The sequence below is a fragment of the Medicago truncatula genome, chromosome 4 (genome assembly GCF_003473485.1).
Source record: "Medicago truncatula cultivar Jemalong A17 chromosome 4, MtrunA17r5.0-ANR, whole genome shotgun sequence".
Lineage (NCBI taxonomy): Eukaryota > Viridiplantae > Streptophyta > Magnoliopsida > Fabales > Fabaceae > Medicago > Medicago truncatula.
The window spans coordinates 28,333,184-28,345,604 of record NC_053045.1 but is presented as its reverse complement, the minus strand read 5'-3'; the positions used below and the strand labels follow the sequence as shown (position 1 = coordinate 28,345,604).

Genomic DNA, 12,421 nt, shown 5'->3' with positions numbered 1-12,421 from the left:
TCCCGAAAAACGTGCAAGTGAGGACAAAACACTCTGAAAAGATCCATGTTGGTTATCCTGAAAGCAGTTTGGGATGTTACAAGTTGTATTTGAGCAGACCTCTCCCAGTACGATGTGGTTCGAGGACGAACCAAGCAAAAACTAGTGGACATGTAACGCCTGAGGTTGATGATGGCGGGAAGTGGTCCGGCTAGGGAGGAAAACCACATCAAGGATGTCATATGATGTGATCATACATTAGCAAATAGTTGATAATTTTTAGCATCAAGGATTATTTGTCTAACTGCTGCAATTGCTGCAATAGCTCCCAATGCAGAGAAAACCACAGCAATAGTAACATTCAACCAGAAAATGAGGCTTCTCTTAGATGGCTTAAATGTCAAATTAAAGAAAATTACAGGTAAAACAAAGTCAAGTGGCATAAAACCAAAAGCTCCAATGAGTGAGTTTATGTCCCCAAAAAATGGAAGCATGGCTGCTATTAGGGTTGAAATAGTAATGGCTATTGACCGGGAAATCGGTCTGGGGATTACATTGCGGTTGGAGAACTCAGGGCTTTTTGGGTCCCCAAATGTTTGCTCTAACACTTCATTTGTAGGTTGCAAGTACACCTGTATTAAAAACCACTTGGTCATATAAATAAACCACTTGGGCACTAATGGCTTCCCATTGTCCACAAAGTTGCTTAAGATAAGGCCTTCAGATTCGTTGCCATATGCCCAATAACCAGATATGGCTACGCTAAAGAAAGTGACGGCAACAACAGTGTAACAAACACTTAGTTCCTTGAACATCTTCCCTTTAACTGGTGGTGCTAATGTGGCCTATAAGAAAACATGTAAGAACTAGCACAAAATAATGGAAAAGGATTTGTAAAGTAATAACAGTGGGAAAGGATTCTCTCCATGCACATAGTTTATAGTTCAATCAGGAGGTAAATAAAGTTCAACCAATACATGTTCCAGTTAGTATTCGAACTTAAATAATAATACTCGATTGGTTCAACAAATGCATATATATTCGAACTTAAACTCATCCATACCTGAATTTAGGTAAAGCAGTGGACACAACTTTGTCAATCAACTACTTCCATACTCATAGTCGGGATTTAGGTAACATATCTGACAGCAGCATCCATATGTTCCACAACATTTCTATCGGACACAAACATAATGAAAAAACATGAGTGTCCTCCTAGTCAAAGTAGCATTGTGAAAAACAATGACACCTTCCTAATTAGAGTTGTATACACACCTGGCTAATAGCTTGGACCGAGAATTTTGATTGGTAACATTAACAAGATCAGCATCACATTGATCTCTATGGTAATAAACAATTGAAAATGTAGCACCCCAGTTCTCATAATATTTACAGACAACACGAGAATCGCAATACGTGTTGGTTGTGAGAAAAATGCTCAAGATTGTTATTTCTGTCAATGATGATTTTACCCATAGACATTACACACATGTACATCTTGGTTTCCCTCACTCAAAAGATGGTCCCAGAACTGAGTAATCAAGTCATACCATAGCACATAGAAATTAAAATGAGAAAATAATATCGTGATAAGTAGATTCATGAAAGAGATAAAACTAGCATACCTCTTCCAACATTCTTCATATAAAGGTTCAGAGCCTTCATCATCTACAATTGCCATACAACTAGAAAAAAAATTCTTGGATTGACCTATAAACAATACGAAATCAAAAACAAAAATGTAAAAAAAAAAAAAAAAAGTACCAGAGAAAGCAATATATGTTCTTCTAGAGGACTAAATTAAGAAATACCTTGAGCTAAAATGTGCACCCAAGAAAAAAGAGCATCTTGCAACGAGACCACAGTGAAGAGACACGAGTGGTATATTCTGCAAACATAGTACAAGAGATTGTTATTTCACTGTAAGAAACACAATCAAAAGAGGGGTGGAAAGGGATCAGAGAGCCTACCAGTTTAGGTGGAAATGTGAAAAACTGTAAGGAGTAACGAACAGAGGGAACAAGTCGTATCAATGCTCTTCAAATATATAATTTTGGAATATGCGCTATCTTGTCCAATCCTCGCCTGTTCCCGTCTTGCACCGTTCCTTTAATGTTGGGCATTCATAAATACTCAAAACCTCAAGTGAAGTGAGGAATCGAATACCTTCAGGCAAGCATCTCAATCCTTTACAACTACGAATCATCATAGTTCTAAGGGATTTCAGACCTTCCCAAATTTTCTCTGGTAAACACTCAAATTTATCGCAGCGAAAAGATCTTTAGATGCTCCAAAGCTAGGCTGAAGGGTTTGATTGGGAACTCTTTCAATTCTGTGAAACCACTTAAATTGAGAGTTTGAAGACAAGTAAGGTTTATGAACATCCCCTTTTGGAAGGATGTTATTTCTATACCTCAACCAAAGGTTAAGGGTGATAGAACTTTAGTAACTCATAATATTTTTGGTAAAAACTAATTTGTGAAGGTAATCAATATTATAAAACCTCGAGATGAATTCCTTTCTTAAGGATCATTCATGTGTGATGATGATGAACTCAAGTTGGTTGAGACATCATCAGTTGCTTTTTTCCGTGCAACTGTTGCACCGGACTATTCATTTGTGGTTTGTTGTGTTTCTTAGTGAATGGTTACATCCAACGGTATATATTTCTCTACCCCCTTCTATTTACTAAGTTTTTCTACCCCAAGTTATTCACATCATTGATAACTTGTGCCATGTTTATTGAATTCTTTTGCCTGGTTACATTTCTGTTGACAAGTGAATTTTATAAATGACAAAAAAATCTCGTAGTCACTGATTTTAGCTACCATAAGGCAATAATTTGATCAAGAATGAATTCAAAAAAGCATTTGTCCTCAGTAACAAAAAAAAATAAACTAGAGGAATGGGAAAGCGATTAATATAAAGAATCACTTATGTCTGCAACATTAGTACTAGTTGATATTGAAAAATAAAGAATCACTTTTGTTATGGAAACCAACGATAACCAGTAAAGAGATATCAGTTAAAGGAAATTGAAATCTTCAGCAGCAACCTTCACTCCTAAAATATGCTCAACAACATCACCAATTCTGGCTATTGGTGTTTCCCCTGATCGAACTTGTAACTCCAACTTTCCATAAATATTTCATACATGAAGGGACTATTTCATAAATGAAGAACCATAACCTGCATATTTTCATGAACACATGAAATAAAATTCAAATCTAGTAGTATATGGAGTTGAACATCTTAATACTATAATTGAAGTTCTATACCATATCAATACCAGCATCAACGGAAGTGTAGACGCGATAACGATAATCTGACCCATCAGGTTGACATCTTTAATTGATTTCGTCTGAGACAAAAATCACATGTTTCACATAAATCAATTCAAAGATGTCTTCTTCATTCCAATAAACAATTTTTGGTATATGTGGTATCTTGTCACATTCCTCGCCTGTTCTCTCCTTACACTCCTTTAATTTTAGGCAACCATGGATATTCATAAACTCAAGTGAAATGAGGTGTCAAATACCTTCTGGCAAGGATCTCAATTCCTCGCATTCAACAATAGCCATAGTTCAAAGAGAAATAAATGGCACCTGTTCGGTTACACAGGAGATGCTCTCTGTAAGTGATATGACTAATGCTAATATACTAAAATATATGGAGTTAAAAGATGCAAAATTCACTTTGTTATCAAATAAAATGGTTGATTTCTCATTCATATCATCCAAAATCATCACCTCTTATAGTTTCTGTGGTTCAGCTGAAGCATCCTCTTGCTTTCAGGAAAAGCAGTGGACACAACTTGATCAATTAATATTGTCCGACACAAACATGGTTGGGATTCAGCAGCATATCTGATACAAACATAATGAAATAACATGAGTGACTCGACTAGAATCATGAAATACAATGTCACCTTCCTAATAAAGAGCTGTATACACACCTGCAGATTTTCTGTCTTTGGTTGTAACATGCTAAGCATCACATTGCTCCCTTTGGTAAGCAACAATGATGAACGCAGGGCCTCATTTCTAACAATATTTACCAACAAACGAGAATCATAATATGCATTGGTTGTGACAAAATGCTCTAGATTGTTATTGATGTCGATGATAATTTTACCCGGAGTATTACACACATGTAGATCTTGGATTCCCTCAGTCAAAAGATGTTTTAACAACTATGTAACAAGTGGTTCCTGCACATAGAAATTAAACTAAGACAATAGTATGGTTATAATGATGTACAAAAAATAAAGAAGCTTCAAAAAATTGTTCCGACTAGAAATTACAGTCAGTCATCAAATTGAAGAACCTTTGATGATAATTCATAATGACTAAACATGCAGTTATAGATTTCAATACCACAAATAAAATAGGGATATTCAGAACATGTTACTGCACTCATAAGTAAGAAAATCAAATAATCCAAATTTACCTATTAAAGACAAAAGAGAAACTCGCATAACAAGGAAACCATAGTCAAGAGACATGAGAGGCATATCCTGCAAAGAGAGTACCAAGAGATTGTTATACACTGTATGAAACACAGTCAAAAGAAATAAAGATGGAGGCAGAAACACCAACATCAACTGATGCGTAATTCCAGAATATGAGATATCTTGTTACAATCCTCTCCTGTTTCCTCCTTGCATTGCTCCTTTATTGTTGGACAATGAATATTCAGAACCTCGAGAGAAATGAGGTGTCAAATACCCTCCGACAAGCATCTCACTCTTCTACATCTCAAACTTCACTCTTAAAATATGCTTGACAACACATCGCCAATTCTGACTATTGGTGTTTCCTCTGATTAAACTTGAACTGCCAACTCTTCCATAAACATGTCTTACATGAAAGACCATCACCTTCATATTTTCATGAATGTATAAATTTAAAAAGAAATCAAACAATATATGTTAAAATATTATAGGAACTGAAGAATGGACAAGGTTACCTTTTACCAAACATAGCAGGTTGAAGTTTCAAATAAAATCATAATTATGTTGTATTTTGTAGAAGCTCAACCAACTCATGGGGAACTTCAGCAATCATAAAAACATTCATTACAGATCTTCTCCATATGTTCCACAACATGTCTATCGGATACAAACATAATGAAATAACATGAATGTCCAAGTCAAACTAGCATCATGAAATACAATGACACCTTCCTAATGAAGAGCTGTATACACACCTGGCTAATAGCTTGAACCAAGATTTTTGATTTGTTGCATTAACAAGCAAAGCGTCAATTCTAAAGATATGGCCCAATTCTCACAATAATTTTACCCGTAGACATTCCACACAAAAACTGAGAAAGCAAGTGATTCCTGCATATAGAAATTTAAATTCGAGATTGTTCAAAAAAAAAAGAAATTTAAATTCGAAAGTAATATGGTGATAAGAAGATGCAGGGAAGAGATAAAACTAGCATACATCTTCTTCAAGATAAATGTCTTGAGAAATACTTAGAAATCAAATATGCAACCAAGAAAATGTTTAATCCTTCACAGGTTGGTCAAAGAGTTTAGTGCATACATTGACAACTGTCAATATTCTTTAAAAATCTGCAAATAACATACCATGACGATTTTAGTATAACGAAATTCTTCACAAAATTCTGACTCAAAGCCATAGAAATATAAATTCTCAACTAAATTTGTCCTAAAGGATCACCTAAAATAAGTACCAACGAATTATACTTTATTTGTTATTTGTCAACTTTGTCTTATTTTTGTATGCCACATTATTGTTTTGAGATTACTTTCTGCAGATGAGTTACTACAAAGTGTCTTTAGAAGATACAATTCATAGAGGCGGTGGTTGTTGTCATTAGTCAATTATTTAATTATAATTTTTTATATCTTCTAAATAAAAATGATAATAACTATAATATCCTAATTATAAAAATGAGAATAACAATAATATTCTCATTAAACAATTTTATTACTGTATGTGTATTGTGGACATCTAATTTCATTCTTGTATTGCATCTGCAACGTTTGTACATACACATAATTAAGATATGAAACTCTCAAGTCTCAAATGAAAAATCAATTAAACATCTATTTCTTTAGTTTTTAATTCTATCAATCATTTTTAAATGCACAAAATATTGAAAACCATCTAACTGTCAAAAATTCAAGTTTCAATCTAATCATTTAACAATCCAAATCAAAAGTTACTACAACGAACTAGAAAATGCAACATAGGTTTGTCTACAAAACATTTTTAAGAAATATCATAGCTAAAATATGCACCTAAGAAAAAGTTTATTCTTCATAGGCCTTGAGTTGTGGTTAAAGAGTTCGATGGATGCATCAACAACTTGCTACTCAGAATATTCCTTAGTAGTCAGCAAATTTTATAGTAAAATTCTATAATAAAAACTCAAAGAAATATTTTTCTTTCGAAAAAAGAAAAGGCTTATATATTGTTAACAACATACTACATTACCTGTACAATTATTTGTAAACTACCCCAAAGTTGATCAATAAAATATCTTGTGTACTCCTGTGCTCATTCTTCGAAATGTGTTCAGACCAATACAACCAAAGCCTGAAAATCACTCCATATGGAGCATATATAACAATGTTTTGAATGAAAATTCAGTTAATTGAGCACTTGAAATCCAAACATGTGGTTCAGTTACATGTGTATTCAGTTACAAGAAGCTTTAACAAAATTGTTCTGACTAAAAATTGCAGTCAATCATCGAAATGAAGCCATGAACCTGAAGAGCCTTAATGGCTGCAAGCATTTTCGCGAAACATGCAATTATAAATTTCAATTTTGCAAACAAAGAGGGGTATATACTGAACAGATAACAAATAAGAAAAATAAATTAAATAAAATGATCAAAACTTACCTACGAAAGACCAAAGAGAAACTAACATAACTAGGAGACCATAGTGAAAAAACAGGAGTGGCATAGCCTGCAAAAAGGGTACAAGAGATTGGTATTGTTGCACTGTAAGAAACACAATCGAAAGAAAGATGGAGGGAGATTAAGGAGCCTACAAGTTTATTCGGAAATGTGACAAGCCAGCAGCAGAAACACCAAATATATTTTCTTCTTGATTCCTATTGAAGATAAAAGCAACACCAACATCACCAAAAGTCTAAGTTCGGAATATAAACCTTTGGAAAACATACATTGAATTGTATCATTTCCCATTGCTGCTATTTTACAAGGTATCATAGATCTTGTTTCAATAGGCAAACATAATTAAAAATAAACACAAACAAATAAACTTAACCTAACCCAATCTTAGGACAAACCATCTGAATTTTAACTAAATCGAAAACTGAATAAAAAAGACAGAAAACACACACACAAAATGATAACCCATTGAGTGCCCAAAGTAATTGCATCCAGGGCCATGATCTTTGTTCTACACCCAACAATCATTCACCAATATTCAAAATTCCATTTCACTTTTTGTAAATCATTCAAATTAACGTAGCACTAATACTTCATATTGATGACATGCCTGATGTTTATACTGATATGACACCAACCCATATATATAGTTACTTTCAGAAACTTTAAATTTTTAAATTATTATCAAAATTAAGCAAGAAGAAGCCAAACAATATATCATTCAAATAAACAAATAAATAAAAATGACCAATAGAAACTTAAAGAACAAAAATGGAGAAAATAAAAAAACCATGATGAAGAAAATTACCTGAATTAGAACATTTATCCTGGTTGAACAGTAAAATATATTTCATGTACTCTGGATCTCTTTCTACAGAACGGGTTCCAAAGAAGTCAACATTGAGAATAAAAATAAAAAATTTTGAGTAGTTGAAATCCAAACATAAGAATAGGAAATAGAGATCCTACCACTATAATTGAAGGGTAAACGTCTTTGCGTCTTAATCCCATTCAAAACTCACGAATATCTCTTTTTGGAATATGAGCTATCTTGTCCCAATCCTCCCCTGTTCCCTCTTTGCATCGTAACTTTAATGTGGGGCAATAACCGATAGTCAGAAGCTCAAGAGAAGTGAGGTGTTGAATGCCTTCTGGCAAGCATTGCAATCCTTCACAACCCCAAATCTTTAGAGTCCTAAGGAAAGTGAGGTGTTGAATACCCTCCGGCAAGCATTGCAATCCTTTACAATAACTAATTCCTAGAGTTCGAAGGGATTGAAGACCTTCCCAAATTTGCTCTGGTAAGGACTCCAACTCACGACAACGAGAGATATCCAGATGTTTCAAAGCTGGGTTAAAGGGTTCATTTGGTAACTCCTTTAGATTTGTGAAATAATTTAAAACCAAAGATTGAAGAGAAGTAAGGTTTTTGAACATCCCATCTGGGAAGGATGTTATTATTTCTTCACTGTCAAGTAGGGAAAGCTGAGTAAGACCACGGAAAGTAGAGATTGATCTCAGTAACTCATTGTTACATGGATCGACATCGAGGGATTTAAGAGATGGAAGACATGGCATTCCAAGTTTAGGGCATTTGGAGATTTTCAACTTAGAAAGACAAGGAAACATCTCCCCTCTTTCCACTTTCAATAACCCCTCTATGTTTTGTAGACAAAATAAGTCGAGTACCTCCAGAGATGGGAAAACCCTCACCTCCCTACCATCCCGAGATTCATCATCATCCAAGTATTTCAGATTATACATACCAGATATTGTCAGTTTTTTTAGAGATGGTAGTTTACCAATTAACGGAAGCTGCACAATTTCGTTGCAATTCTCAAGTTCAAAAGAAACTAAATTACTAAGAATAATTATCCAACTTGGTAACCACAATCCATCATAGCAATTTATTTCCAAGCACTTGAGATTTGACTGAGGTTGAAGCACTTCGAGTACTTTCTCAGCACTTACAGTTGGTGGCTTGGTAAATTTATCATTGCTTTCCCAAGACAAGCATAATTCATGAAGGTCTTTTTTACCCATCAAATTGGCTTCTTGAGCTTCAGATATACTGCCAACATCTTTTAAGCCTTTGATACTCAGTTTTCCACCAAGTTTTAGATCACGTAACTCTGTCAAGCTATTCCCTTTCTTTAAACTAACAATGTACACACTTAATGTTCTTAGACAAGATAATTTTCCAATGCTAGGAAACATTCGAGACAAAGACCAACAATCTTCAATGACTATATGTCTAAGATTTTGTAGGCAGGCCAAGTGTTTCGGAAGACAACTCAGATTATCACAGCGTATTATTTTCAAGGTTTCCAATTTTTGCAAGTTGTAAATTGAGTCAGGCAACTCTTTTATGACAAGATTACGAAGCTCCAAATACCTTAAATGAATTAAACTCTCTAGTGATCGCACATGGGTAAAGGATGTGCGCAAAACCCGAAGAGAAAGGTTTGTTGGGATGTAATCATGATCTATTTTGGAATAATGATGATAATCACTCAACTGAAACAATGTTCGCAAGGATTCAACTTCTTTGAAGGCACCCTTGTTGATGGATAACAAGTCTGTGTAGTCAAAACCAATGTGGTGTGTGCTTCGTGACAAATTAGTAACGTTTTTATCCTCCAAATACATACATTCTTTCCCCACTACTGAATGAAGGAGATCATAAACAAGATCATGCATCTTGAAATAAATATCTCTAGAATATTCATCTATTTTGATTTCTTGAAAGAATGATTTTTGGTACAATTCCTTCCAAACCATGTTTCCAACATCTTCAACGTCCAAATTACCCATAGATGAAATTAATCCATTAGCCATCCAAAGCTGAATCAATTCTTCTTTCAAGATTTCTCTATCCTTAGGAAATATAGCACAAAAAGAGAAACATTGCTTTAGAGTTGGTGTTAAATAAAAGTAACTCAGCCTCAAAGCAGGCAAAATAGATTTTTCTTGTGGTAAAGCCCAAAGGTCATTGTCTTTAATATCACGCCATTCCTTTTCTTCATTCATTGAGACCATTAAACCTCCCAATGCTTTTGCTGCAAGAGGCAATCCATTACATTTCTTTACTATCTCCTTTCCTATTTCCACAAGCTTTGTATGCTCTTCTCTGTAATGTCTAAATGCATGTTGTTTGAACAACAACCAACAATCACTGTAAGAGAGACCAGACAAAGAGTGAGCTTGGCATGTTCCCATGATTGTTGCAACATCCTTATCACGAGTTGACACTAAAATGGAACTACCTTTTGATCCACATGACAAAACAGATTTCAAACGAGTCCATATATCGGGTGTTAACCCAGATTCCAATTGATCATTTTGATTCCACACATCATCTAAAATCAACAAATATATTTTCCCTTGCAACAATCCTTGCACCTTTCTTTCCAATACGTCTAAGTCAAAGTCAGGACACTTCTCTAATGTGATAGATTCTATAATAGAACGCAAAATCCTCTCGAAGGAGAAAGTCTCAGAAACACAAACCCAAATTCTTTTATCAAAATTGCCACTCACGCGATCATCATTGTAGACTAATTGAACAAGAGTTGTTTTTCCAATACCACCTAAACCAACAATGGGATAGACAGAAATGAAGTCAGAGTCCTTCGCATGGGTGAGAAGAAACTCGACAATCTTTTTTTTATCATCGTCTCTTCCCAATGCTTTTGATTCAAGAGGGGTGGAGCTGGTTTGGCGCCCTTCAGCTACTTGATCTGGGATTTCCCTAAGAGTTCCACCCATCTGTAGAGAAAACTTGTTCTTACTTTCAGCAATATCATCTAACCTCCTTGTAATCTCTTTAAACCTGCTACCGATCTCATGGCGAAACGCGATGTTCATTGGTTTGAAAGAGTTAAATCCTCTCAGTCGACCAGACTCGATCGAGTACTCATCAAGGATATCACCGAGCACATAAACAGCATCTTTGAGGTCTTGTAACCATTGCTTAATAGAGAGTTCTTTGAATTGTTTCTTCTCAGCATCTTCAAGAACAGCCTTGATGTGAACTAAGTTGTCTGATAGCTTTCGAGCCTTTGACCTGATTCCAGAAATGGTTGCAAATTCATTTTGAAGGAGAGACGTCAAATTTTCAGACACAACTCCAAGCAAAGCGTCGGCCATTTTTTTGTGAAAACAAATTAAAGAGTTGCAAAGATAAGAAGATGAGAAATTTGTCCGGATAGAATGAGTGTTGAACTAAGCAGGAGACCTTTGAGAATGAAATGCAACGTTACTAGCAAGAATGCAAGTATTTTCACAAATTGTGAGCAAACATTCACGTAGCGTATTTTCAACCACAAATTTATGCAACTTGCTTGCCACGTTCCATTATTATCGATTGGGTGTTTGTAGGACACACATTTTCAATCACGAATTTATTATCGTGGTCCCTTATTGATTTTATTTGTCTTTGTTTTCACACTTGAACTACTTTAACCATGTGGTCGACTGAATAATGATCTCGGAAAAGTTCATATGGGTAATGTCCCTAGAAGATACACCATTCCTTTTTAACCATGTGTACTATACTAATTGATTCCATATAGTGGAGTAATATAGTACTTCCATCCTTCCTTTTTAATTGTTACTTTTAAGTTTTTTACACAAATCAAGACAATAAGTAAACCCTCCGGTCATTAATATAAGCAAAAATTTACATTTTAGGTTCATTCATTTAATGATGTATATGGTCTATAATAGTGACCGGAGGGTGTACTTTTTACTACTTTTGATACAACAATTCGTCTTATTCCTATAATAACCTTCATCATTATTAATATCTCATTTCATATATTTCTCTTTCTAGAATAAATAATCACGGGTAATAAAGACAAAACAAGATTTAATGTTGTATTGAACTTTGAAAGTGATAGTTAATTAGAAACAAAAAAATTATGCAAAAGTGACAATTAAAAAGAAACGGAGGGAGTAGCAGCATTGTATTAAAAATTTATAATCAATTTCTTTTTTATAAAGAATCTATTCGGTATCTTAAAAGGGTAAAAAGTGTTGTTTTTTATATATTCATCATTTCACATGTATTAAGAAAAAGTGAGTAAATAAAAGAGAGAGAAAAATGATTTGGAGTGTTATATCAAGTATTGATGCATTTCTCTTCATCATACATACAAAGTATAATATATTGAATTTGTAATGGTGAAATGAGTATAAATTAGAGTTATAATTGAAAAAAAGTAATTAATACTCCTTTCGTCCCTATATCTAAGCATCCATTTGATTTTATTTTTTTTCATAAATGTGAACTCATTTTCAAATTATTAGATGCATTTATTATTTTTTTTCCTAAACATACCCTTACTTAATACTACTAACTTGTATTGAAATATGAATAGTCAAATTTAATACAAATACAAACAAAAGACAATTCAGTAATATTAGCATAAAAAATATACACATTAATTAATTACACTGACAACTTTTCTTAAGAAATGTGAAAAAAGCAAAGGAAATTTAGATATAGAGACGGAGGGAGTATTATATAAAAAAAAAAAAG

At 34.0% G+C, this 12,421-nt stretch overlaps 2 protein-coding genes across 9 annotated transcripts; both read right to left on the bottom strand.

The window, feature by feature from the left end:
* Positions 1–230: 230 nt before the first annotated feature.
* On the bottom strand, positions 231–7,173 carry LOC25492317 (GABA transporter 1). The gene is made up of 8 exons (XM_024780593.2): positions 7,152–7,173; positions 6,865–6,931; positions 6,730–6,811; positions 4,386–4,498; positions 3,938–4,025; positions 3,269–3,340; positions 3,163–3,168; positions 231–824 (listed from the first exon to the last, which is right to left on the bottom strand). The coding sequence occupies exons 1-8, from the start codon at positions 7,171–7,173 to the stop codon at positions 231–233; spliced, it is 1,044 nt and encodes a 347-aa protein (XP_024636361.1).
* On the bottom strand, positions 2,903–11,164 carry LOC25492316 (putative disease resistance protein RGA1). 8 transcript variants are annotated; one of them, XM_024782596.2, is made up of 16 exons: positions 7,849–11,164; positions 7,688–7,750; positions 7,017–7,079; positions 6,865–6,931; positions 6,453–6,554; positions 5,433–5,563; positions 5,191–5,326; positions 4,951–5,092; positions 4,581–4,861; positions 4,432–4,498; positions 4,117–4,192; positions 3,938–4,025; positions 3,732–3,848; positions 3,521–3,587; positions 3,258–3,340; positions 2,903–3,168 (listed from the first exon to the last, which is right to left on the bottom strand). In XM_024782596.2, exon 1 carries the CDS (start codon positions 11,026–11,028, stop codon positions 7,891–7,893), a length of 3,138 nt encoding a protein of 1,045 aa, XP_024638364.1. In that variant the 5' UTR covers positions 11,029–11,164; the 3' UTR covers positions 2,903–3,168; positions 3,258–3,340; positions 3,521–3,587; positions 3,732–3,848; positions 3,938–4,025; positions 4,117–4,192; positions 4,432–4,498; positions 4,581–4,861; positions 4,951–5,092; positions 5,191–5,326; positions 5,433–5,563; positions 6,453–6,554; positions 6,865–6,931; positions 7,017–7,079; positions 7,688–7,750; positions 7,849–7,890. The 8 variants fall into 8 exon arrangements, with proteins under 8 accessions (XP_024638364.1, XP_024638366.1, XP_039689352.1 ...); XM_024782598.2 differs by having other exon boundaries at positions 3,269–3,340; XM_039833418.1 differs by having other exon boundaries at positions 3,258–3,587.
* Between the last annotated feature and the right edge of the window lie 1,257 nt (positions 11,165–12,421).

Bases quoted from the DNA above. Each gene is read 5' to 3' on its own strand.
- LOC25492317 (XM_024780593.2), bottom strand. From the start codon at position 7,173: ATGGGAAATGATACAATTCAAT. The intron at 4,499-6,729 runs GTTCATGGCTTC...CTCTCTTTGCAG, and splicing joins CAGCCATTAAGGCTCTTCAG to GATATGCCTCTCATGTCTCT. The intron at 4,026-4,385 runs GTTCTGAATATC...AAATATTGTTAG, and splicing joins ACTTATGAGTGCAGTAACAT to AAATGAGGCCCTGCGTTCAT.
- LOC25492316 (XM_039833418.1), bottom strand. From the start codon at position 11,028: ATGGCCGACGCTTTGCTTGGAGTTGTGTCTGAAAATTTGACGTCTCTC.